Source organism: Pyrus communis, chromosome 17 (genome assembly GCF_041283825.1).
Source record: "Pyrus communis isolate YQ-2024b chromosome 17, ASM4128382v1, whole genome shotgun sequence".
NCBI lineage: Eukaryota > Viridiplantae > Streptophyta > Magnoliopsida > Rosales > Rosaceae > Pyrus > Pyrus communis.
The window spans coordinates 5,903,971-5,931,078 of record NC_142581.1 but is presented as its reverse complement, the minus strand read 5'-3'; the positions used below and the strand labels follow the sequence as shown (position 1 = coordinate 5,931,078).

General features: G+C 36.6%; 4 protein-coding genes across 7 annotated transcripts; 3 read left to right on the top strand and 1 right to left on the bottom strand.

The window, feature by feature from the left end:
• The first annotated feature begins 258 nt into the window (after nt 1-258).
• Nucleotides 259-4,581, top strand: LOC137707504 (uncharacterized). 3 transcript variants are annotated; one of them, XM_088689049.1, is made up of 6 exons: nt 268-648; nt 1,540-1,797; nt 1,882-2,000; nt 2,106-3,375; nt 3,521-3,667; nt 3,776-4,581. In XM_088689049.1, the coding sequence occupies exons 3-6, from the start codon at nt 1,950-1,952 to the stop codon at nt 4,399-4,401; spliced, it is 2,094 nt and encodes a 697-aa protein (XP_088545175.1). In that variant the 5' UTR covers nt 268-648; nt 1,540-1,797; nt 1,882-1,949; the 3' UTR covers nt 4,402-4,581. The 3 variants fall into 3 exon arrangements, with proteins under 3 accessions (XP_088545176.1, XP_088545175.1, XP_088545178.1); XM_088689052.1 differs by having other exon boundaries at nt 1,882-2,025; XM_088689050.1 differs by having other exon boundaries at nt 259-648; nt 1,540-2,025.
• Nucleotides 4,582-4,922: 341 nt separating this feature from the next.
• Nucleotides 4,923-5,984, bottom strand: LOC137708449 (universal stress protein PHOS34). Its single transcript, XM_068447534.2, has 2 exons — nt 5,191-5,984; nt 4,923-5,105 (listed from the first exon to the last, which is right to left on the bottom strand). The coding sequence occupies exons 1-2, from the start codon at nt 5,873-5,875 to the stop codon at nt 5,095-5,097; spliced, it is 696 nt and encodes a 231-aa protein (XP_068303635.2). The 5' UTR covers nt 5,876-5,984; the 3' UTR covers nt 4,923-5,094.
• Nucleotides 5,985-16,647: 10,663 nt separating this feature from the next.
• On the top strand, nt 16,648-19,710 carry LOC137707671 (G-type lectin S-receptor-like serine/threonine-protein kinase At2g19130). Its single transcript, XM_068446580.2, has one exon. It carries the CDS (start codon nt 16,897-16,899, stop codon nt 19,402-19,404), a length of 2,508 nt encoding a protein of 835 aa, XP_068302681.2. The 5' UTR covers nt 16,648-16,896; the 3' UTR covers nt 19,405-19,710.
• Nucleotides 19,711-20,459: 749 nt separating this feature from the next.
• Nucleotides 20,460-24,267, top strand: LOC137709520 (uncharacterized). Of its 2 annotated transcripts, none has more exons than XM_068448606.2 (5): nt 20,460-20,562; nt 20,836-22,714; nt 23,197-23,298; nt 23,385-23,562; nt 23,873-24,267. In XM_068448606.2, the coding sequence occupies exons 2-5, from the start codon at nt 20,850-20,852 to the stop codon at nt 24,083-24,085; spliced, it is 2,358 nt and encodes a 785-aa protein (XP_068304707.2). In that variant the 5' UTR covers nt 20,460-20,562; nt 20,836-20,849; the 3' UTR covers nt 24,086-24,267. The 2 variants fall into 2 exon arrangements, 1 of the variants encoding a protein (XP_068304707.2); XR_015958477.1 differs by having other exon boundaries at nt 20,464-20,562; nt 20,836-22,763.
• Nucleotides 24,268-27,108: the final 2,841 nt, after the last annotated feature.

Genomic DNA, 27,108 nt, shown 5'->3' with positions numbered 1-27,108 from the left:
GAACATTAAAAAATTTCTCATACCTAGTCATAACTAAGTTGACTATAACAATATACTCTTCTTATGACAAATCTTCTCTTTGTAAATTAAATAAAGGAAATTTTAACGAAAAACTTTGAATATTATTCATTTTTAATGAAAAATCACATTTTTACACTAAAAAATCAATTCTGATACTATTCACTTCATCCTTTATTTTATCCTTATAGATAAAACTTAAAATTTTAAAATCTTTTTTATTAATTTTTCTTTAAATAAGGAGGAGTAAAACACCAACGGCCCTCGCACGTCGCTGCGTGTGTGGACGCAAAATTTTCCCATTTATTTAACAAACAAACATGGAAGCAAAAATTCTACGCAAAATCCTTGAATTTAACCAACAAAAACAAATACATGATTCAGAATCATTCTCTCTTCCCAATTCCGCGTCTCTCTTTTTTTTCATAATTTTTTTAGGGTGTATAAAATCAGAGCCAGAGGAGCTCTCAATAATACATACAAACCAATAAATTTACAATTACAAAAAATAAAAAATAAAAAAATAATTGCGACTTTGTGGCTCTGCTGCTGCAGCAGAAGAAGGAAGAAGAAAGGCGGGGTCTTCCTCTCGTTGAGCGCTGCCTTCCATTACAATCTGGCTACGGAGAGGTCAGATCTCTGCTTCTAAAATTTATAATCTTTGCGTTCCTTTTTCTTGGTTTCTGATTTTTTTGATGATAAAAATGTGTTCTTGTTGTTTGTATTTGACTTGTGGGTTGTTTTCTCTAATGGGTTGTGTTTGATTGCCGGGTTTTCGGAGTTCTGAATGTAGTTTAATCTTTCTGGGCATGAACAATAGAAACAAATAGTGTTTGTCGGCTGCAATGCTTGTTTTTTTCTATTTTCCCATCTTGCTATCTGAATGAGGCAATTGTTTATCCGTTTCTTTGGAAACGAATTCAGAAAATATCATAATATGTATGTATATGTATACAATACACACACACACACAGATATATATGCAATAGCTTTTCATTGCTTTTGGTGGGTATGTTGGAACAAAAGATGTTTATCACTAACATAAACAATTATGTTGAGTTAAATATGATTAGATTTTAAGGCATGTTGAAGGAAAAGAATGAACAAGTTCTGTTCAAGTTGAAGGTAGAATATGGATTACTCAGGAAAGAAACTTATCCCGTCGAATCCTAGCAAAATGGTAGGATATCAACACCTTATAACTTATCCCCTCTAATTCCCACTAACGAAACCGCTACCTTGATTTTTTCTTACTTCAACATACTTTGGATCTTGTAAGTTATTCCATCTAATCCTATCCTATGCATCAATGAGCCTATAATGTGTATAAGAGGAAATGATGGGAGGTAATCGTTTCAAGTAGCAAGCAGGAGATTTCAATCTGTTTTGTTGTCATGGATTCTTAGAAAGTTGTATTTTTCTGTCCCTTGATTTCAAATTACTGAGTTATATATAGTATGTTGTGCATTACTGCACGGGGTGCTAAGTTTCAGTATTTTTTATTTTTTTTCTTGTTATCAGGCCAGTATTTCCGGTGCATGTTCTGGTTGGGGTTCTTCTCCATTTGACAGATATTTTATTTCAGTCTGGCCGCTACTGCAAAATCAATTTCCTCTCGCACCTCTAAAAAGGTGTGGGGTAATAATGAGAGAGTGATTTTGCTTTGTGTTTTAAGGCGATCGAGATCATCACACATCTGGAGATTGTGCCGTGTTTCAGTGGGTTTGTCGCTTGATTATGGCTAATGACATTCGTGGTTGCCCTATCGGAAGCTTGATGGTAGTTTTTCACTGTACTTAGCAAGGTCAGGTTGTTCATACAGGCTTCCAGACAGTATTGAGCACAATAGTTTGTCGTTGATAGTTTCAGGTGTAGTCAAAGGTAGTTCACGAGTGTTGATGTAGCTCACTAGCTCTTATATTTTGCCAGCAATGGGTAGGTTTTCATGTTTCCAAGCTAACGTCCATCGCCCCAAACCCAAGGTGAGCGGAACAATCATCACATCAGGTCATTGGTGCTTCTGATTTATTCTGATTGGTTTGCTAGTTCATTCCTTATTCTGATTCCGAGTCTTCTTTTTCAAACAGAAAAGTTTTCAACCTTCTGTCGAAATAATGCATAAAACATTGCAAGCTTCTTCTCCAAATCAAGCTTTGAAGGATTCGCCTGGAAAATCAAGCGTAAACCCATCACAGACAGAAGGAGTTTCTCAAATTAACAGCAGTTTGAAGCATGTATCTTCTCTTGAGGCTGATTGGAAAGCAGGTGATATGGAAAGCAGCTTCATCAAAGAAAATGACAAGAAGGTTACTCAGGCAGGACGGCTTATAAAAAGTAGGTCTCTGGGAAGTGAATTATACCTTGATGGGAGGGCTTCTGCTGACAATGACGCTGGGGACGAGACTGATCAAGGAGTTTCTTCTGATGGTTCTCTTGATCGGAATGGATTGGCGGTACCAGAGGGAAGTAGGGACCGAGGAGAAAGCCCACCTCAACCATCTCAGACAACTCCTGCTTCCGACCTCGGTCAAGTAAGTTCTGAAATTGTCAATAATGAATCAATTTTCTCAATTGGAGAACCATTACAATCAGAAAAGGACGGCCATGAAAACTGTGAGACTCCAACATCTGGAGAGTTTGCTGATGACTCTGCTGACTTCACACCTTGTACTGCAAAAGGGCTTGTTAAATCTTGTTCTTCTGCAAACATTAGTGCTTCTGTTCCAGCTATTGAAGATGGTTCTCCTGCTAATCGTTTAGCAGTGCATTCAAGATCTTCCGAGGACCTGCATGTCTTAGGCATGAGGCGGAAAGGGAATTCAGTACATGAGACTGAAATGCAGGTAAAGCAAGAACAGGAAAGAGATGATGTTGTAAGTAAAGCTGAGAACGATAATATTGAAAACTCCATCGATGATGGCTATGATTCTTGTAACTACTCTAGTTTTGCAAAGGACTGGATAATGCCAGCGGCAGATGAGGTAAGCACAGAGAAAAACCTCCAAGGAGAATCCTCAGTTCTAAGTTGGGATGAATTGCCGAACAAGGATTTTAAATATAAGCGTATCGAGGAGTGGGTTAATAATCTTCAGCATAGCAGCAGTCCGGTGGAAGAAACGGATGAATTGTCCCAATGTAATGATCAGGTGAAGAGAGAGCCCAATGACTCAAACGGTTTGACTACTGCTAAGGCAGATGGTAAGGTCACTCCTGGCATGGAAGTTGCTAAGCGATATATATCTTCTTTGAGTGCTGCTGCCACCACAGCTCAGCTTGCAAATCATGGATTGGTAGTGATACCGTTCCTTAGTGCTTTTGTAAATCTCAGGGTGCTCAATTTATCAGGAAATTCCATAGGTTTTCCTCTCTGACTCATCTGTTCCATTTGATTCAAATATTTATTATTCTTTCTGTATGCTTCTGTGTTGTGGTGTTTGTGATTATTCTTGGGATTAATTGATTCTGTATTCTAATTAGCTTTCCATTTGCATACATGCTGCAGTAAGGATAACTGCTGGTGCTCTTCCTCGAGGACTCCATATGCTGAATCTTTCAAAAAACAGTGTTTCTACTATTGAAGGTTTGCGTGAACTCACAAGACTTCGTGTACTGGACCTGAGCTACAACAGGATTTTGAGAATCGGGCATGGTAGATTGCATATATCGAATACACATTGAAATATTTCCTGGCTTTGTTGATTAATCATGAATAATTCATGTCCTAACTTTTTTTTCTTCCGTTTTGTCTATGTTGAAGGCCTAGCTTCTTGTTCATCTCTAAAGGAATTGTACTTGGCTGGAAACAAGATCAGTGAGGTGGAGGGTCTTCATCGCCTCCTAAAACTGACTGTTCTGGATCTGCGCTTCAACAAAATCTCAACGGCAAAATGTCTTGGTCAACTTGCGGCGAACTACAACTCCTTGCAAGCCATCAGTCTGGAAGGAAACCCAGCTCAGAAGAATGTCGGCGATGACCAATTGAAGAAATACCTGCAAGGACTTCTTCCCCACATGACTTACTACAACCGGCAGCAAATCAAGTCCAGCTCTCTGAAGGATTCTGCAGATCGGTCAGTTCGCTTAGGTATTAGTAACCACCAGTTTGATCGAACCCTTAGACCCGATCACAAGGCTCCCAGGAAGGCTAGTCATGGTGCATCTTCTAAAAAGCCATCGACTTCATCAACTCACGGTCATGCAAGTGCATCTGTAGCAACACTGAAAAAGTCTCGGGGTAAACACAGCCACCTCCCTCCGAGCGGAACAAAAGCAACAGCGCATGGTCGGCAGCACTACCTTGATTTGGGAAGCAGAATTATGAACCTCAAGCAGGATCTCTCGATGCGCAGGAGTCGGAGTGAGGGAACAATGGCAGCTATGTGAGGATTTACATTTCACGCCTTGTACTTTCTATCGGTTCATGCTGTACTTGGTTTTTTGGACCAAAACTTTTGGTTTGTGTGTGGATTTCTACGATTGCATTCTCTCACATTTGAAATTCTATATTTTTGTGTGCTTTCCGAACACCCGTTTATTGAATGGTTGAATTCTCTTTTGCAAGCATTGATATCTTGTTTGTAGCTAAAGTAGTTAATGATGTCTGCCTATATAGTTGGAAATCGCTGTTTGCGTTTGCCTGTATGGTTAGAGAGATATTTTATGTGCCGGAAACACGATCCGGTATATCAAGTGTCATAATACAAATGGTTTGATACTTCAAAAATAGGAAAAAAAGAAGAAAAAAAAGTCTAATCAGTCTATTATGACATTTAGCATCAAGCCGTATTCCTGACATTAAAAAATTTCTTGTACGGTTAACGGCGCTCACTTGTACCCGAAGTCTTATGTTTGATTCCATGGTTGTGGGAGTGAAAAAAGTAAATGACTATTTACCATAGCAAGGGTAAATCTATAAAATCAAACATGCATGTGATTATACAGACTGAGACACACATTCAATTCACCACCAGTTTTCACGGTTTGACAAAGAGAAAATGCAAAGTGAAAAACAATCGAAATTACAAGAGTAGCCATAAACCCATCTAAATTCGCTGCGTAAGCCATCTAACCTTCAATTTATTTGATTTCTGCAACATGACAAGAGAAAAAGGGGTCAATTTGCAATTTACGATTATTTAGTGTAATTTACAGTTGAGGACAAACGAAATTTACCATGCGCATCATCGTTGTCGTCGGAGGAGCCTTCATTGAAGTCCTCCTGATCCTCCTCCGGCACCGGGTGGAGCTCCACCGGGGTATCGGGTTCGCCGCCAGGGCCCAACCCGTCCGAGTCATCAGGATACCTCACGACCACAACTGGACAAACACAGTGGTGAACACAGTAGTCAGTGACGCTGCCGAGCCTGCCGACCTTGGAGGCTCGCTTGGCGGCGCCGAAGCCGCGGCTGCCCATGATGACGACGCTGAGCCGGAGCCTCTCGACTTCCAAGCAGAGCCGCTCCTTCATGTCGTGGTCCTTCACTATGTGGATTTTGAACGGAAATTGCGCCTCCACTAACGGCTGCGCCAGGTCGGCCGCCTTGGTGGTGGTGAAGGCGTCGAAGTCGTCCTCCAATTTCTGCTGCGACTCAGAGGAGGAGACGGCGTCGTTGGGGTCAACGGATCCCCAGTCGGCGCCGTAGAGCACGCTGGTGGGTCGAACGTGGAGGAGGATGACGGTGTCCCCGGGTCGGAGGTAGTTCTGGACGGCCCATCGGACGGCGAAGGCGCTCTCCTCGCTTAAATCAACGGCGATCGCTACCTTCCGGTGGGTCCCATCAGGTGTTGGGGTGATCGTGGTGGCTGGCGGAAAGCCCGGGGAGGAGAGTTGGATGTGTACGGGCGGTGGCGGGTTCATTGTTCGATATTACGATCGAGTACTTGGCGTAGACTTTGGTGCGAGTTTATATTATTGATTGATTGGATAGTTTCGGTGATTCGCAAATATAAATATTGAACTTAACAAACCGTTGCTTTGTGTCTTTGACATTAGCCCTCAAATAGCGGACAAAGGTAGATTAACTGTTACTAGGGAAATTTTATTTTTTAATACAAGTATTTTACTACTCGTATAATATCACATGATGTATTATTTCGCGTTCCGGACGCACTAAAAATCTCTCAATAGGCATGATAGACGTTTTAAATTTTATATCCAATAACCAAAAATAGTCAGCCTGTTTGTCAAAGTGTAAGGAAATGATGCACTCCGGATCTCTTCCATCAAAGTATAATGTAAACCAATGAATAAGAAACCAATTCATCACTTTTGGTTCAATCTTAAATCATGTCTCATAAATAAAATTAAAATCTTAAACCAGGTCTTATCATCCCCTCATCATGTAAGGCTTGCCGAAAATTTATTTAACCTTGACTGCAAGAGTAAACGCTCAAAAGGTTTCTCCGCATTGTAATTTAAGTTTCGATGAAGCATCTTGCATTCCTGAATATCAGCGGTCCAAACAATTAATTCTGCTGCCGCGACGAACTCGCTTTCCAGTATTACGGCTACGTTGAGTAGATGGCGGATCGACTTCTAGAGCAACAAATATTCCTCGGCAGCCGTTGCATCTGAAACGGTGACCAAGGAAATATCTGTCGAAATACTCAAATGGTATCCTGCACTGATCACACTCAGTCCAGAAGGTTTTGCGTTTTGGTTGTGTTGAGTTTTCTGTAACCTCCTCCTCGGCCACCTTTGTTTCACTGATTGCCCCACCTTTCTTATCGTCCATATTCATATCCTGTCTACTCTCTACGTACTGAAAATTAGATGAAAAGAATCGGTTAGTAAAATAAGGATATAGATCATCTGTGTATCTATGACAAACAATTATAATTTGAAAGATGTCGTTGCGATATGCGCAGTTTGCTTTGTTTGTTGCCACCATTTGTTGTTGTGCTCATCTCCCATGCACTTTGATGTCAATATATTAATAGCAAAATATCTAGCTCATTCGAATTTGATTTCTCTCTTAAATTTTGTCTAATTTATCTCCTAAACCATGGTGTACGCATAACTGTTCTAAAAAATGCCCTAGGCGTCTTGGAACCAAGGCGATTTTGTGCAAAACGACTGGAAAAATTGGGGTGGCTCTAGGCGGTTGGGTGGTTTTTTTCTTTTTTTCTTTTTTTTTTGTTAAATTTGTTTAAAGTCTAAGTTCTAATTATACCTTGAAATTTTGTTAATTTTATAGAATAGGTGTGTTGTGTATCAACTTAAATTCCCGGATGCTAAAGATAAGTATCTTACATTACTAAATTTCCTTATTTTCCTCCTATTTTCCATTTTATGTTGTTTTAAATTGTGAACTTGTTGTACATGTGTCATCCTATAATACTCCTCACTATGGTTATATGGCATATATGCTTAATGTGTTTTTAAAATTTGGACTTGTTGGATACTCTTTTTGCATTTATCATTCTTTTATTATCTTGTCCATGGATTTAATACAAGTATAATTTTTTGTAAGTGTCAATATGCACTTATTTACAAGATATACAAGAAATTTACCTAAATCCGCCCGACTAGCGCCAGCCCGCCGCCCGACTAGAGCCTAGCGTTTTTTAGAACCTTACGAATGTATAATAGGATATAATTTTTTTTTTTCGGTACAAAAGATATTATCTATACTAATGGGGGTGAGGAAGTGGGTTAAACCTCACAATGACCTAATAATAATATGATTCGAATTCCCCTTACGCGAGAATCAAACCTAAGACCTCTCACTTATAAAAAAAAATATCATTAGACCGTAATACTAAGTGGTAGTTAATATATTATTAATCAAATCTAGGATCTAGATTTGATTATTTTGTTTCTTGTTTGGGCAGATAGAATGAAGAGAGATACATAGATTAAGGCCTTAATATAATTTGTTATTGAAGATTAAAGGCTGCCTTTAATTTAGGTATTACCATGATTATTGTTTTTGCAATTTGGATTAGTGTTTCTAGTTTCTACTTTTTTTTTTCATCTTTATGTTTTGTTTCATGACTTCTTTTACATGTCCACTAATGATTTTGTAGATTGATCACATAATTTTAGTTACAAAATTTCTTTTAATTATGATACTAATATATGATCATTTTTATTGGTTTAGTATGCTTTTGTGAGATAATGCAATCACGAGCAAAAGAGTCCTTATATAATTTCTACACAGAGCCCTCAAAATCTCAGAAATGTCCCTGCTTATGAGTGGTTTAGTTGAATTGAACTAATGTTTGAGCCATAATTAAATGATAAATCAAACCAACAAGATTGGTTCTTTCCATTGTTTGAGGCCTTAAACAAACCAAACTTCACCAATCCACCCTTCCATCACCAATTTTGCTTCATTAGGTGCCCTTCTTTTCTAACCCCCAAATCTAGCTAAAAATCTTTGAAACTGGGCCCTTTCTAACAAAAAATCTACAAAAGATCTATTAATTAAACATTGAACTTGTCATAACTATCATGGTTATGGAGATAAATAAATATCGACATAAGTGGAGATAAATTATTCAAATTTGTTTGAGTAAAATGTATATCAAACACAACATCTTAACAAAGTTGTATCTACTCACCAAAAACAAAAATATCAAGGTAAGTTGCAGATCCAGGAAATTACTTAGAAGTGAATACCAAATAACAAAAATGTGTGGATCGACGAAATCATTTAGAATTATGCTTCAAAACAAGGAAATTTCATTGAGAATTCTTGGTCCTTGAGATTAATACTTAAACGTTGAAAATGAATCCCTAAATTAATGATTGAAATACGAATAGCACTAAATTTTAGTAAACACAGGTTCATACATGGATGTAATTACCTTACTGTACGAGCTATGTTGGATGAGGAATTTGAATCACAGAGAGCTTACCAAGGACAGACTTCAATCGCTAGGGTTTTACTGCGCCTCTTTTCTTTTCCAAATCCTAGAAATCTCAAAAATTCGAAAATCTTATCAGAAAAAGTTCTCACAACCAATTTGTTAATATGGACATTGACGGTAGGAAATTGTTATTAGCATTCTAAAAATCTCATTTGGCATTCCAAACTTTCTATAATTAGAAAGAAAAATACATTTGTGAGGAGTGTAGAATGAAATTTTTAGAGTACTAATAACAATTCTCTTGACGGAAATATCGAATTGGAATAAATAAGGAAATCTCAACATATTGAATTAAATCTGTAATGAGGTAACTTTCCTAAACTGAAATTTTGAGGAAATTTCAACGAAGTTTCTCAGGATGCCCATAAATATGGGTGGACAAGACCCAATTTCGTTTGGTCAAGGATTGAACCATTGACCAAACGTCCATTGCCGTTAATGATATTTTTAAAGAGAACTTTAATGAAAAGTTATTGATACTGTTCATTTTAACGAACAACCATATTTTTATATTAAAAAGTCAATTCTGATACTATTTACTTTACCTTTTATTTTGTCCTTACTGTTAAAACTCAAAGTTTTCAAATACTTTTCATTAGTTTTCCTTATTTTTATGTAACCACATAAAGACAAGTTTAATTCAGTTCGATTTACCAAGATTTTTAGTTTGGGTTGGTTGGTTTCAATTTTTATTCCACACTAAATTTCTAACATTCTTAATTTATAGGTTGAATTGTCAATTTAGTCCCTAAATTATCACCTGAGTAAAAATTAGGTCCCTAAACTATTTTTTTCAGAAAAATCAGCCCTTAAATTATAAAAATCTCCCAATTACATCCTTAATATTATATACAAAGCTACTATATTCAATCTTCCGTCAATTTAAGTCATGTTACTGGCATACGATACACATTAGAGGGTAGATTGCCAATTTTTCATAAAGAAATAGTGTATGGAGTTAATTTTAGAGGGTAAATTAGACGTTAGGTTCACAACCTATATGACATGTTAAGGGCTTATAGGCGAGAGAATGATGGTATTACACTCTAAAATATGTCAAGTGACTTAAGTTGATAAAAAATTGAATAAAATAGCTTTTAGGGTAAATTACACAAAACTACTTCAACTATAGGCCAAACCATAATCTCATACCTCATGTTTTAAAAATTACAGTGTCATACCTCATCTTACAAATTTGTTGCAATGTCAGACCTCCGTTAGTTTGTCTGTTAATTTTTCTGTTAAATGCTGACGTAACTTTGAATGGGACCCACTCTCTTGTCCCCAAATTCAACCCCGTCCCCAGGCCCAACAAACCCTCTTGCAAATAAAAAAATAAAAAATTGGGTTTTTTTTGGTTCAAAATTCTTTCTTTTTTCTAGGGAGAGAGAAGGAGAATGGTGAAATTTGGAGGATGAAGGTGAAATTTTTCTGGGGAGGAGAGTGGTGAATTTTTTTTTCTCTCAGCCGATTTAAATTTCTGTGAAAGATGAAGGTGAAAGAATGGAGGAAGAAAGAAGAGAGAGAGAGAGGAGAGAAAGAAGACGTGAGAGAGATAGGAGAGAGGGGAGAGAGAGAAAGGGTGGGTTCCACTTGTTTTTTCAAAAATATTTAAATAATTTTATCTTTAATTTATTAATATTTTTATCTAATTGAACAAGGGGGTGGGTCCCATTCTAAACCATGTCAGCATTTAACAGAAAAATTAAAAGACAAATTGACGGAGGTCTGATATTGCAACAAATTCGTAAGGTGAGGTATGACATTGTAATTTTAAAACATGAGGTATGAGATTGTGGTTCGACCCATAGTTGAGGTAGTTTTATGTAATTTACCTAGCTTTTAATATAATAGTAGGGATGAAATTAGCAATTTTTAATAAATTTAGAGATTTATTTTACCAAAAACATAATTCAAGGACTAATTTTCACTGAGATGATATTTCAATGACTAAATCGGCACTTCACCTTAATTTATATACACTTTGCACTCATGTGGTTTGGGTAAAAGTAACAGTTTGGTAAGCAACAACCGGATTAGGATTCTCTCCTCTCCTATTCTCATCTCCTTCCTTCCTCTCCTCTCACACTTTGTTTTTTTGTCTTATTGTCTCGATATAAAATAAAAAAAATCAATATAAGTTATTAACGTAGCTTAATCGTAACCGTTCAAGTAGAAGGGGAGAAAATGGGAGAGAGATTAAGAGGGAAGAGAATCCTCCTCCAGCAACAACCACCCTTGATGTTATAAAATGGTACCCTTGATTTTGCACTTACACATGCGCTATATTGGTACCACGTGGATCATAACTTACAAATGGTAAATAATAATTGTTTATGGGAGCATTTTTGCACATCACCATAACTATGGTGTATGTCCATTATACCCCTGATCATCTGTCATGTATCCTTTTACTAAACTCTAGTTAACTTTCACATTAAATGTTTCTTTTTCAATTTTGAAAAAATTAACCAAATTTAAGTTAAAGGGTATGTGATAGATGATTAGGTGTATGGTAAGCATATACCATAGTTTATAGTGGTGAGCAAATATGCTCCCATTGTTGATGCTCAAAAATAATCCACCCTATAATAATTGATCAAAAATAGCTTACTTGGTATCAATCGTATATGATAAATGAAATGGAGACTCTCTTAAAAGTAGAATTCTTCATGGACTCTGTCACCTTATGTTTTTGGCACAATGTTTGGTAATGTTGATACAAGAATTGACATTAAACTGTGTGGTGACAAAGATTCCACATAGAATCTCACTTTGAGAAGATTCCACATAAAATCTCATTTTGAGAGAGTTTCATTAGCAAATTGTCATATCAAAAAATAATAGTTAATTTGGGCAAACCGAAAGGTTGTTAACTTTTAAAAAAGAAAAACTAAAGAAAAGACATAAACCAAACTGTTACTGAATTCTAATCACAAGAGTGCAAAGTCTAATAAACTCTAATTTCTATTATTAGTCCAAGTCTTTCTGGTCTATACATTCACAACTAAAAATAATAGATTTGTGACTTATTTGAGGAGAATTTCTGTATATATCACAGCACGTCTCCATTTCATGTAAGTACTAAGTTTATTGGCATTGGAGAACTGAGCTTTCAAGACTTAAGAGAGGCAGCAAAATGCTATTTTCTCATAAAACATCCATATGTTTCGGTCTTGATAAGGAATTTATTCAGGCGTATTCCAAATTTTTATTGTTCTAGAATAATCCTTTTCTTTCCCACCCAAAAAAAAAGTTATATGGGGCTTGGATGGCCCACGTGTATGAAAGAGAACGTAACTTTTGTCCCACATCGGACAACTTCAGGGCTCAGTAAAGCTTTATATGGCTACGCTCTACAGTGGAGCTTTATCCGTGCGGATATTTGATAAAATTGAAACGATACAGATAAGATTAACATGATTATTATTGGTTTTTTTATTGTCTTACTCTCTTTGATGCGTTTTTCGGTTAGAATCTAATGAGGATTGGCATGACCGTTCGTAAAGATGACATAAATAAATCAAATTTGCTAGTTTTTCTTGATTTTCCTACTCTGTTCAATGCATCTTTCGGTTAGAAAAATTAATGAGGATTGGCATGACCCTTCGTAACGAGAAAAACTTGAGAAAAACTTATGTGGGGTTTGGCTTGCCATTGAATTTCATTGAGTGACACTACAATCCACTCAAAACTCGCCACGTGGCAAGTCTTAAATATATTCTTTTATCATTCTTTTATATAAAATATCATTCTTTTATATAAAATATCATTCTTTTATATTTAAAATTTTTATAATTATTTTTTTAACTAATTAATATATTATATATATTAATGTTATGTTTCCTTTTTTATTTCTTTCCCCCTATATTTTTTCTTCCCAAATCCACCCCACACCCCCCCCGGGGCAACTTTGTTTTGCCGTAGATCTTAGGTTTCAGTACTCTCACCCCTTTCTTTCTTTCCCAGTTTCGTTTCTTTCTTTCTTTTTTTAAAAAAAAGAAGAAGTTCTACACTCACTCCAATTTTATCATGGAAAGCAACTAAGAATCTGTAAGTTTTTTTTCTTTCTTTATACAATAGTTGCTTTGATCATGTGACATGAATAACCCACATATTAGATGTAGTAGGGTTATTTCTTTTCTTTTAATTGGGGGTTTTTGGGTTCGGGTGAGGTTTTTTGGATTTTTTATATTTATAATATGAATTAGGGTATCTTCTATGTTTGCTACCTTCTTTATTATGAGTCTTTAATTAATATATTAGTCTAATCTTTGATTTTTTTTTTTTAATTGATAGGTTGCTGCTGAGGCAATGGAGTATGAAGAAGATTTGAAAATCGGAATGGTGGTGCATTCAGACGCTGAAGCTTACAGATACTTGGTTGCTTTCCATGATAAACTTGGAGTGGGTGCATAACTTTATTTTATTTTATTTAAAGAAAGAAAGAAATGAAATTGGGAAAGAAAGAAAGGGGAGGGAGTCATATGACCCACGACAGAACAAAGTGTGTTGGGGGGGGGGGGTATTTGGGAAGAAAAAAAATAAGGGGAAAGAAATAAAAAAGGAAACATAACATTAATATATATAATATATTAATTAGTTAAAAAAATAATTATAAAAATTTTAAATATAAAAGAATGATAAAAGAATATATTTAAGACTTGCCACGTGGGGGGGGGATTTGGGAAGGAAAAAAAAAGGGGAAAAGAAATAAAAAAGGAAACATAACATTAATATATATATATATATATGTATATATAATATATTAATTAGTTAAAAAATAATTATAAAAATTTTAAATATAAAAGAATGATAAAATAATATATTTAAGACTTGCCACGTGGCAAGTTTTAAGTGGATTGTAGTGCCATTCAGCGAAGTTTAGTGGCAAGCCAAGCCCCATACACGTTTTTCTCCTCGTCACAGCATACGAAAATCGAGAGATGTCCAATTTTATTTTTATGCCCGTTTTCCTACTCTCTTCAAGGTTTTTTCTATTAAAATTTAGGGTAAATTAGTTTTTCTTGTTAAGATTTAGGGTAGATTCAATATAAATTCAATTTTGTGAGCTAATATTAGGAATAGTCCACTTTTTTTTTTTTTTTGAACAAACGATATTATCTACATTAAAGAGAAATAAATAGGGCTAACCTCACAATGATAGTAATTCTTTTGTTAAATTTGTGATAAAAGTGAAAAGTAAAAAGAATTGTAATATCCTAAATCATAAGAATTAAGTCCCTTCAATTACGTTGCATTTAGTCCTGTACTTATTTAATATACCTGTGTCATAGAATTTTTTTGTCGATAATCTACATCTATATCACAAATAAATCGTTTTTAACTACCTATATTATAGACATTTTAGTTGTATTCAATTCTATCTTCCATATGGTTTGCTTGAATTTTTTTTTAATCCTCTTCTGATATAAGTATGTTATTATTGGACTCAATTTAAAAAAAAAAAAAAAAAAAAAAGGGTTTTAAATCTAGATCTAACTGCCTCTAAAATCTATGCACAAGCGTTGAAAGAAATTTTTTTTTGTCCCAACCACAATGTGGAAAAATAACAAATTATTCAAGCTACTGTAACTTGTAAGAGTTAAGGATATTTATCTTCGCACTTGAGATCCAGTGTGCAAATTTCCCCTCTCCAACAGGACTTTGTCCAAAATCTAGCGAACATGACATGAGAAAAATAATATAGTCCAATTTCTCAAGTCTTCTCAAGTCTTAGCAAATAAGTTGAATATTCTCCTTAATTCTTTCTCAATTTCCAGTCCAATTCTTTTGGTATATGTTACCAGTTGTATATAATATATTGAGTAAATTGTAGCAATGGTTTCTCAACTTTAACCTGATTGGAGCAATGATCCCTCAACTAAAAATTCATTACCATTGGTCCCTCAACTAATCAAAACGTGCAGTTATGATCATTTTCGTCAACTCCGTTAGAATTTCTGTCAAAATGAGTCATGTGCAATGAAGGTGAGGTTGAATTAAGATATGGAAAATCAAATAAGAAAAATTGTATCAATAGTCCCTCAACTTTAATCCAATTAGAGAAATAGTCCCTCAACTTTAACACAATTGGAGTAATGGTTCTTTCAACATAACTCATTTTGATATAATTATAATGAAATTGACGAAAATGGGCATAACTACAAGTTTTTATGAGTTGAGGGACCAATAGTTATGAATTTTTAGTTGATGGATCATTGTTCCAATTTGGTTAAAATTAAAGGATCATTGCTACAATTTGCTCTAATATATTTCACTCTTTTACATATTATGTTATGAAACATAAATAAAAAATAGAATTGATATACAACCAGTTACACGACAAAATTTCCTGACAAGTGGGAGCCTTGGAGTTGAGCTCCCAACAGAGCCAGCAAGGACATAACGCAGAAACGGACAGAAAAAGACTAGAGCAGCGGTCAAGATGGAAACTTCCAACCAAATCATACGCAAGGCTGATCATCCGTTCGTTGAATGTTGGACCCTTCGTCTCGAGTAAATGATCATCCCAACCGAGGTAGGTTTGAACATTTATCACAAACAACAGATTGAACGGCTGAGATTGCTTCTGTGTGGACCCCGTGACTATTGAATCTGCCGAACCGCCAGCCTCACAGTTACGGAGACCTTTAATTTGAATGGAAAAATATTTTCCCTGGAGGAAAGGTTACAACAACAGAAATTGGCATTGAAACAAAAATCAATCAGAGAAAGTGATTTGTGTAGCATTTTCAACACCTCACCACAATAACAGACAAATCTTAGTGGGGTCCAATTTGATTTCCCTTTTTTTTCTAGAAAGAGGACGACGGGTGGTAAATTACTGATATTCTTTCATTTCGATCTGAATGAGGCTAGTTGGAAATTTCACTTTGCTCTAAACCGATCAGTCCAATTTCTCATTTTTGTTTATCTTATGTTGGTTAGATGGTGGAAACGGTCATGACCCAGGAATTGTTGTTTTTGGTATAAAAATTTGTTCGCGTGCTTGTATTTTATATATTACCGTCATAATTATTTTCATGGCCACAGCGTATGTTATTTATTTGACCAAGGAATATAACATGATATTAATTATAAATTATTTATTATATTAGTATATTACCTGTGCGAAATTTATTGATGTGTTATCGTTATCTTACCTACGAAATATTAACATCTTTATAAATTTTGTTCTTTATAACACGATTCACAAAACATTTATATGATTAAAGAATTGTTATACAAATTGACCATTATTGGAGTAAATCCTCAACTAAACAATCCATCATTTTTTGACACTAATATTTTTGTTAGTTTGACACATACCTATAACCAATCTTTGCATTTGAATATTTTATAAAAAAAAATGGACCAGCTAATGGCTTTGTCAGGACAATCCATCCTTTCAGGGCAACAAAGACACGTAGGGAAACATTTCAACTTTCCCTAGTTACCGTTGTACAATTCATCAACAACAAAAATCAAACCCAGAACATACTATTGATAATACGGACCTGAAATTCGGCTACATTCACTTAACCATCCCGTGGTAATTTTTGCATTCAAATATTTGATTTGATAGTTTTTCTCACACAATAGCTTCTAGATAATTATTTAATAAGTTGATTAATAGTTCAATATTCTTAGAAAGTTTTTACTGAAAAATTTGTAAAACAAATAGACCTAGTCAAGTCAATTGCGGCTGACAAAGCTACACATATGATCAAACTCTATTCACATAGTAACATGGTTTATGTGATCCAAGCCCTCCATTGTGTGGTTGCTTGACCACTTGACCTTAGCTTCTCCAAATCTGACAAAACTTTGCTTGCAGAAAAACAAATGGATCCTCAGTGGGATTTGTGGAAAAACAAAACAAAGAAACGCACCTTTGACTTTTAGCCACACGATCATGACTTTTGGCCACTGAAACGATTTAAAACTATTTGGCTTAGAAATCTCTCTCTCAACTTTGTCTGCAAATTTTCCTGAGCAGCCATGGATGCCAAAACCAAGCAAAGATTGGTGCTTTCAGTTCTTTTCTTCTGCTATCTCAAAAGCCATGTCTCCCTTGCAGCCGACTCCATCACCGCAAACCAATCTCTCTCCGGCGACCAAACCATTGTCTCCGCCGCTGGGAAATTCGAGCTCGGTTTCTTCAATCCAGGTAATTCTTCAAACTTCTACATAGGCATGTGGTACACCAAACAAGTGGTATCCGAGAGAACCATAGTTTGGGTGGCAAACAGAGAAAAACCAGTTTCCGATAGATTTTCTTCGGTTTTGAGGATGTCGGATGGTAATTTAGTCCTCTTGAACGAGTCCAAAACCCCCATTTGGTCAACGAATTTAACCTCCTCCTCCGCCACCACTGCACGTCTTTTGGATACCGGAAACCTCGTCTTGAGATCGGGGTCTGGTAATATTACTTCGGAGGCGTTATGGCAAAGCTTTGATCATCCAGCTCACACATGGCTTCCAGAAGGTAGGATTGGGTTTAACACTGTTACCAAACAAACCCAAATTCTTACTTCATGGAAGAGTTCGGAGGATCCTGCACCGGGTCTTTTCTCGCTCGAGTTAGATCCCAACGGAAGCAATGCGTATCTCATACTGTGGAATAGGTCCAGACAGTATTGGACTAGTGGACCATGGGATCCAAAATCAAAGATTTTCAGCTTGGTTCCGGAAATGAGGCTCAATTATATATACAACTTCAGATATTTTACGAACGAAACCGAAAGTTATTTCACCTATTCTGTTTATGATCCTAAGAGAGTGTCTCGTTTCGTGATGCATACTTCGGGGCAGATTCAACAGCTGACATGGTTGGAGACTCCCAGGCAATGGAATTTGTTTTGGTCTCAACCGAGAAAGCAATGCGAAGTTTATGATTTGTGTGGCGCATTCGGAAGTTGCAATGAGGTAAGCAACCTCGCCTGTAATTGCTTGAACGGTTTTGAGCCCAAGTCGAAGAGAGATTGGGATTTGATGGACTACTCTGGTGGGTGTTCGAGAAAAACTCGTCTGTATTGTGAAAATGCTACTGGTGCTAACGGGAAGCCAGACCGGTTTCTTGAACTTCCTAGCATGTCATTGCCTGAAAATAAACAGTCTGCGGAGGTTGTGAGTATTGCGGAATGTGAATCGTTCTGCCTTAGAAACTGCTCTTGCACTGCTTATGCTTACAACAGAAGTGGATGTTCGGTTTGGAAAGGAGAGCTTTCGGATTTGCAACAACTAACATCAAGTGACGACCAGGGAAGTACTTTATACCTCAAACTTGCAGCATCTGAGTTTAAGAGTTCGAAAAGTAACAAGGGATTGATTGTTGGTGTTGTGGCAGGCTCAACTGCCGGTGTAGCAGTTCTTTTAGGCCTTATTGTATTTGCAATCTTGAGACGGAGAAAGCGGGTGAAAGGATTGGGAAAAGCAGTAGAGGGTTCGTTGGTGGCATTCGGGTACAGAGATATGCAAGATGCAACGAAGAACTTCTCCGAAAAATTGGGGGGAGGAGGTTTTGGTTCTGTTTTCAAAGGGACATTGCCCGATTCGTCTGTCATAGCAGTGAAGAAGCTTGAAAGTGTTAGCCAAGGGGAGAAGCAATTCAGAACAGAAGTGAGCACAATTGGGACAATCCAGCATGTCAATCTTGTCCGCCTTCGTGGGTTCTGCTCCGAAGGTTCTAAAAGGATGTTGGTGTATGATTACATGCCAAACGGATCTTTGGACTCTCAACTCTTCAACGATAAGGGTCCGGGGGTCTTGGATTGGAAAACAAGGTACCAAATTGCACTTGGGACAGCAAGAGGGTTGGCTTATCTTCACGAGAAGTGCAGAGATTGCATCATACATTGTGACATAAAGCCAGAAAACATCCTCTTAGACGCTGAACTTTGTCCGAAAGTGGCAGATTTTGGCCTTGCAAAGCTTGTTGGAAGAGAGTTTAGTAGGGTCCTGACAACCATGAGAGGGACAAGAGGCTATCTTGCGCCAGAGTGGATTTCAGGCGTGCCGATCACAGTGAAAGCGGATGTGTACAGCTACGGAATGATGCTGTTTGAATTCGTTTCGGGGAGAAGAAACTCGGAGCAATCTGAAGATGGGAAAGTTAGATTCTTCCCAGCTTATGCTGCTAGCCAGATTAGTACTCCAGAAAGTGATGTGTTGAGCCTATTGGATCCGAGTCTCGATGGCAATGCGGACGTAGAAGAGCTCACTAGGGTTTGTAGAGTTTCATGCTGGTGTGTCCAAGATGATGAAGCTCAGAGGCCGTCAATGGGGCAGGTGGTGCAAATCCTCGAGGCAGTTTCCGATGTCAACTTGCCGCCAATTCCGAGAGCTCTTCAATTGTTTGCAGACGACCAGGAGCAGATAGTTTTCTTCACTGAGTCATCCTCGAACCAGAGTTCGCGCCCGCGGAGCAATAACACATCGACTGCTTCCTCTCAGACCAAAAGCACCCCATCTTCAACCATCTCCAAGGGATCTGAAGAGCATCAGTGAGCATTTTGGTGTGCCTTTTCTATTTGGTCATTTGGTTTGATCCTCAAGTAATTGCCTGTATTAGTGTGTGTGTGTGTGTGGATAGCTTCTGATTAGGTATGTTATTGGATTATTATCCAAATTATCCCAATAAGCAATGTGTGTGTGTGTGTGTGTGTGTGTGTAGAGTGCTTCTGATTAGGTATGTTATTGGATTATTATCCAAATTATCCCCATAAGCAATGTGTGTGTGTGTGTAGATAGCTTCTGGTAATGCTTCATATCAAAATCTTCAAGATAAATTTTATTTCTGTTTGATTAATTAAAGCTTCATATGCATAAGTGATGGACTGTTAATTTGGAAAACTTTATTTTTCTTTTTCGAACTTGAAAATTTTACTTGAACAGTAAAGGTGATGTGATAACTTCGTTAATCCATCCCAAACAAGAGCGTCAAATGGCATTGTGACATGTGCAAATCATGCATTCTCGTCGACCTGGACAGAAAACAAAGGGTACCTTGATCATCTTACCCAAGTATCCTGGCCAAATTTTTACCTTTCAATTAGGCTCCACCATCTTTTGACGTAGTTGTTTGTGTTGAATGGTGAAGCGGAGATTTGTGTTGAATGCTGAAGCGAAGATTGAAACCTTAATCGCTCTCATTAGCACGAAATAATTCCCGAATCACCCCCAAATTCCCATATTTCACAACCCTAAACTCCAAATTCTACCCTACCCTCCTTTTCTTACAAATACAAGGTTGTAGATGCAAAGTGTACTGCTAGGGATATCAATTTTTTAAAACCAAATAATGTGTCACTAACAAAAATAAACACGTTAATCGATACTTAATTAATAATCCAATCATTTATAGTCATATCATTTAGTTTAAACAATTTGGTTTTCCTAGTATTATTCAAATGGAAATTTGTGAGATGAATTCATTACTCAATCAAAGAAAAAAAAAACTAATAAAACGACCATCCACGTGGCAAACATCCAAAGCCTCACTGAATGAACAGTGGTACACCCTCATCACACCATAACAGAAGCAAGCAAGCGGCGCTTAAAGCATAACGAACCGTTAAACCCCCACCAAAAAACCCAACTAATTTTTGCTTTTCAAATTCCTTGTCCACTTCCCATTGCGCGCGCCCTCTGCTTTCTCTCTCTCAGGTACTTTCTCTGCTACTTTTTCTTTTATTTCCTTTTTCCTTACGAACTTAATTTCCCAGAAAATAGTTTCCCTTCAATATTCCTAGCTCTTGTTGCATTTCTCCGTTTACTTTCTGTGAATTTTGCTGCAAAAGATTGGAATTTTCTTCACAATTAGACAACATTAAGATTTGGGTTTTCTGGGTTTCTTCGATTGAGATTGAATTTCTGTGTGCTAGTTTCTTGAAATTGAAGTAAACCCTTTTCTTCTTTTTGTGTGTTTTCCCTCTAAAGATTATGAACGAGAAATGATGGTGGACCAAAAAGGGGGAAATTTTGAACCTAATTCTCTACCTTTATGTACGGACGTTCCTGATGGGATGATTTCTGAGAAGAAGAAGAAGAAGAAGAAGAAGAAGAAGAAAAAGAATAAGAAGAAAGGAAAGATCTGTGATGGGGTTTCGGACCAGACCCAGGATTTATCGTCAGTTGGTGTGCGGGATTCTTGTAATTCTTCAAAGATGAGCAATTGTGGGTTTGATGATGCAAGCAGTAGTAATTTTGTTGAGGTTGAAGTTAAAGATTCGAAAGGCGGTGTTTCTGAAGGTACCGAGAATGGAACCGGGAGAGCCTGCGGTCAAAATGGAAAGGAAAACAGATGTTTAGGTCACAATTGGAAGATGAAGCGGGAAGCACGAAAGAATTGGGTGAAGGAACTAGGTTACAGATATGGAGTAAAACATGTTCATCCGCCGCAGAATCAGGTATGGGTTGAGCATGATTCATTTTCTGGAGATGTGTTGTTGCCTAGCAACAATGCTGCTTATGGGTTTAAGGGGATGGGACACGAACAGTCATCCATGCATCGGAGAATTCCGCCAAGAGCATTTGTAGGGGATGAATCATCACAATGGGTTTTTTCTCAGCAGAGGTTGAATGGGAGTTTTCATAGATGTGTCTCACAACCAAGTAAATTTCAAGGTGCCGAAAATGATTGTGAAACATCAACTAATTTGTATAGGCGTGAGAATTTCAATGGGAAAAAAGAGTATTCACAGGTTCCTTTTGGTATGTACCATTACCAGACTAGAGACACTGCAAGAAGAACGTTTTACCATGCTCATCATGTTCCCAGTCATGGTTTTCGACCATATAAACTCGGGAAGAATCCAATCATGGAGCATAATTTTGGTAGGTGTTCGTATGCTTCTTTGGACAGTATGCCATACTCACAGTTCAGATATCACAGTGATCAAAAGTTTAGGAAAGCTGCTAATTCTGGACCAAGTTCTCATCAATGGAAACCTGTTGGTACAAAAGAGTCCAGGCGAAATGAGGGGATTGGCTCTGCTGGAACTTGCATTGCTTTAAACCTTAGCTTAGCAGTTTTAAGTAAGGAGTTGAGCGATAACCATCAGGAAGGAGGTCAAATTCCTTTCCCTTCATCTGATACAAGATGCGCAGACTCAATATCTAGCCATCAATTGCCTTCAGAGTCTTATCAGTGCCCAAAATTCTATAAGTCCGCTGCTGAAATAGAGAATCAGAACATTGAAAGTAAAGGTTATGAAGCAAATGGTAGAATACCAAGGGCCACCGACGAGTTCCTGATTGGCTCGCAAATGGCAGTGGAAGGTCTAAATGCTTCTTACAGAATGCAATTAGCATCTGAGCTTGTTCAGCTTACAATGGGATGTCCCCTTGCAGAGTTTGAAAGATTCATCCACTGTGCTGCTCCTGTTGTTGCATCTTCATATGTGCATAAAAAATGTTCTATTTTCTTGGATGATCAGATGTCTCATGGTTTCCTGTGCAAGCACCAGATACCGAATTTATCACTTTCCACTGTTTGGAACTGGTATAAGAAACCAGGGAACTACGGAATGGATGTCAAGGCAGATGATTCAAAAAACCTCGATAGGTCAATGCCATTCCACGCATATTTTGTTCCTTACCTTTCCGCTGTTCAATTGTTTCAACCCCAAAACTCTTGTTCCAAAACATTGAATGCAACACATTCTTCAAAAGCAACTGAGCTCAACCATCTTCAGGCAGAGACAGAGAAACATGATGGAAGTGTCCCTTTGACTCTAGATTGTTCACCTGATTCAGAGCTCATATTTGAATTTTTTGAGTCTGAGCAGCCATATCAGCGAAAGCCTTTCTACAATAAGTATGTTCTTGCCACTCTTATACTAAGATATCTTGCCCTTCTACAATAAGTATGTTCTTGCCACTCTCGTCTTTTCTTATTGTTCTATTCATCTTGCAGCGGAAAAGTTTCTAGAAATAGTAATCAAAATTGGATTGATTGTTAACAATATTTGTTTACTTCTCTAGCTGTTCGGTTTCTTTACACATTATTAAATTGCTGTGGAACGTAGTTTTTTACTTGAGAATGAGGGATAGAAACTTCCAAATAGATATTGAAATGGACCATGAAAAAATCGAACAATGATGCAATATGGTTGATCCATGTTTGAAACAATGATGAAAGTGCAAAAAGAACTCCAAATGATTATTTCAACTACATTGGTTCCTAATTTAATGTCTTGTTTTGGACTTCTGAGTATTCCTCACTTCTCGTATTTGCATGTTAGTAATTTTGATTTTGAGATACTAGTTTTGATGTACCTGATTTCTAATTGATTGCAGAATTTTGGAGCTAACTGATGTTGGAACTTCTAATCATCACATATTCTGTGACCCGTCAAAGCTAGATTGTCTGAATTTGCACGATTTACATCCTGCATCTTGGTGAGAATCAATTTTGCTGTTCAATTTATGTGGTTTGCTACTGATTCTTAGCATGTTTAAGAATATTGGGTTAATGTGGCTTTCAGGTTTTCGGTGGCCTGGTATCCTATATATCGAATTCCAGAAGGCAACCTACGTGCTACATTCTTGACTTACCATTCACTTGGACATTTTGTACAGAGGCCTATTTCAGTTGATCCTGCCAATAAGTACACAAGTCGCATCGTCTGCCCTGTGTTAGGATTGCAAAGCTACAACGCACATGTAAGAAATCAACACTCTTTGTCTTTCATGCTCCTTGATTTCAGTCAAGATCACTCTTTCTGTGCAACACTTAATCGCTGAAAGGGTTGGAAGCAATCATAAGACATCAACAATTGAAACTGACGGAGCATAAAACCACGCTCCATGACAGTTTGGAAGTGTCGGGAAACACTATATGCTGGCTAACTGTGACAATGATATCACAAGTTTTGAACAAGTCCTATTCTGCTTACTGCTATAATGCTTTGAACAATGGTTACTTGTTGATATAGGCTCGCTTAGAAACTTATTGTGGATATTCTTCTTGTAGGGTGAATGCTGGTTTGAACCCAAAACACCTTCCGTACATTCTTCAAACGAATCTACTTCTAACAGTGTAGAAATTCTCAAAGAAAGGCTCAGAACGTTGGAGGATAATGCATTACGTTTTGGTAGAGGCTGCGTTTACAAGGATCACGTCATGGTTTCCAACAGGCAGCCAGATTACAAGTTCTTCAGTTCTCGAAAAACACATTATAAATAGTTACATACGAATAATACCATCTATTTCTGGTTTTGTGAATTTTAGTTTGCCTGCATAGCGAAGATTTGTAAAGGGAAGAAGATCTGTAAAGGGTAAAGGAAAGGAAGTGTACTCCTGTACTTTGGTGCCTTGGTTTGGTTGATAACAATGTGAAAGTGATTTAGTGATGCTCCATTTTTATCTTTTCGATCTTATAATGTATGTTTCTTCGTATTTATCTTTCTTATCATGTAACTTGGTGATCCCATAATGAAAGAATTAAAGAAGATATGAAACCAAAGATAACTAAGAATCTCTTCCCACAAGAGAGGGTTCGTCACCATAGCTTGCTTTTGACACAAAAACCCTGAACTAAATATCAGGAAACATGTGAAATTCCAAGGCTGCAAAATTAAGAGTTGGGTACCTTTTTGTATCATCATTATTGTCGTTGGTGCCCTCTTTTTATGGTCTGTACTTAGATCCAGTCATCCCTTATAACTTGTATACCGTTAAGAAACTGCCAGAAGGCAGAGTTGCAGTGCCTTAATGGCCAATTAAGTTTGAGAATGACTTGTATGTTACGGATATATTAATACAATGACATTTCGTGCTAAAAATAAATGAACATATGTTAGTTTTGCCCTACATATATTAATAATAAAGAACATCATCATAAAGGTATACCTGTGAGCGGCCTCAAGTCAACAAGGTTCTTCGCTTTGTGAGGATCGGGTGGGGGTTCGAGGAAACGTCTATCATACGCAGTTGTACCTTTACTTTGCAAAGAATCTGCTTCGACGACTCAAACTTTTGACCTTTCAATCACAAAAAAATAATTTTTCTGTTGCGTCAAAACTTGCTCTTATAGTCATAACGATGTACTTATAACATGAAAATTCCTCTTCAAAATTGTTGGATGCAAAAACAGGAATATGTGTGATTTATGGGGTTTTTATTAAGTGAATGGCCCAACACTTTTCTTTTTCTCTAGCTTTTGCAATGAATAAGTTGATAAATGTCCCTTTCTTTCTGATCTTCCTTTTACACTTGAAAGACAGAAAAACTTTAAATAAATCCCTGCCTAGCCACTTGATCTTTTATTAATCAAAGTAGATAAAAAGAGCAAAAGACAAACCTTTTTGTTTGGATTTGATTTAATTAAAGAAAGAGGAGGAAGGAAAAACCAATACTTCTTCTCAGAAAATCATATATGGTACCTTGTACTCTACCTTCTTCTATAAAAAAATCTGATTATATCATTGATTTTATATAATTATGTGTATTATCTTATCATATAATTTTCTTGATGAGAAAAAATAAGCACATATAAGTATACAATTGGTGGCCCTTAAGAATCTCTCATTCTCTACCATTGATAAGTTATATAATTCGGTTAGATTAGCCACTTAAACTACGGTCTAATGTTATTCCTCTTCACTAGTAAGTGAGAGGTATTAAGTTTGATTCTCGTCAAAATTGAATTTGAACCACATTATTGATAGCGGAAAGTTAATGAATTTATTTTGTCGAATGTTGAATTTGTTGTATACATTACTTATCACATAAAGTGTAGTAAAAAAGTGACCTTTTATTTTACTTTAACATTAGAGTATCTCCAAACGAGATGTCAAAATGTCTGAATTTGTTGTATACATCACTTGTCACAACATAAAGTATAGTAAAAAAGTGATCTTTCATTTTACTTCAACACTAGAATATCTCCAAATGAGACGTCAAAATGTCTAAATTAGTAATAGCAGTTAAAAAAAGCAGCAACAACGTTTTCCAATCGAAAAACCAAGCCTAATGTGGGATGATATGGATTGACAGCTCTCACCCTTAATACCAAAATACAGCTTAAAAAAAATTGATCAATTATTAAATTCATTTTATTAATTTATTATTGTTTTAAAACATTTAGTATAATAATTTAATGTAATAAAATAATAATTTAATTTGACATATCGAGTAGCAAGCAAAACTTAAATGATATCAAACTGTTATAAATTTATGTTTAAATTTTAATATCTCATTTGAAGATACTTTTAAACCCTTTACAGGTAACAATTACTTCAATTATCTGCAATCTACGTGGCAAACAACCCATTTAATATATTGGAGAATAATATTATGACAAGCTCAGTAATCTTATGACAAAAGAAGTTTGTGAATCTAACCATCTTCATGGATTTTGGTAGGGTAGTAAAGAATTGGACCCCTCCCTTTAATGCTATTTAAACTTTGAGATCTTTCGATATTATTGATAAGATCAGTATCAATTGCGTGGTTTAAATCCAGAAGGCTTTGGCTATAAAGCCAAGAGGACAAACTGTAGAAAGTAGTAACAAAAAAGGACATGTAGCCATGTGTGAAATGTTGCCAAAAATGATAAACTTTAGGTCTGTTTAAGTCAATGTAGATGTAAATTTCCGTCATCTTTTTCTTTGATAAAAATACACCTGTAAAATAATAACATCTTCGATTAAGGCTAAAAGCCTCACGCATTCCCATAATGAATTGGGAGGGGCTGGGAGTTTGGCCGAAGAATCTCCGATTCCAAAGTTAATATTATGAGAAGAAAGTATTTTTAGAAGTTTGTGGGTAACAAATGGTTTAACATTTTAGTGGGATAAGTGGGGTATTTATAGAAGGGTGGCCGGCCATTAGGGTTGGGAGTGGCCAACCATATATAGTGATTTTGAGTGGAGTAATTCAAGATATTATATAATATAATATTTTGAAATTACTATGGCAATTATTCTAAATTGAATAAGGGATTTTAGGAGTTACCTTATTGAATGAAATCAATGAGGAAATGATAGTGGTTTGAATAAATTCTATAATAATCACATTTGACTATTTCAAGGATAGAGGGAATCTTGAGTCGTTATTGTATGTTGCATGTGAGTGAAAATTCGGGTGTGCGTCATCCATCTAACAAGGGTGATCTCATCTTTCTTGTCAAAAAATCCACGTAACAACTCCATAATTTTTGGGAATATTTTTTGGCTCCACAGCCACTGTTCTAAAAATTCCCACCT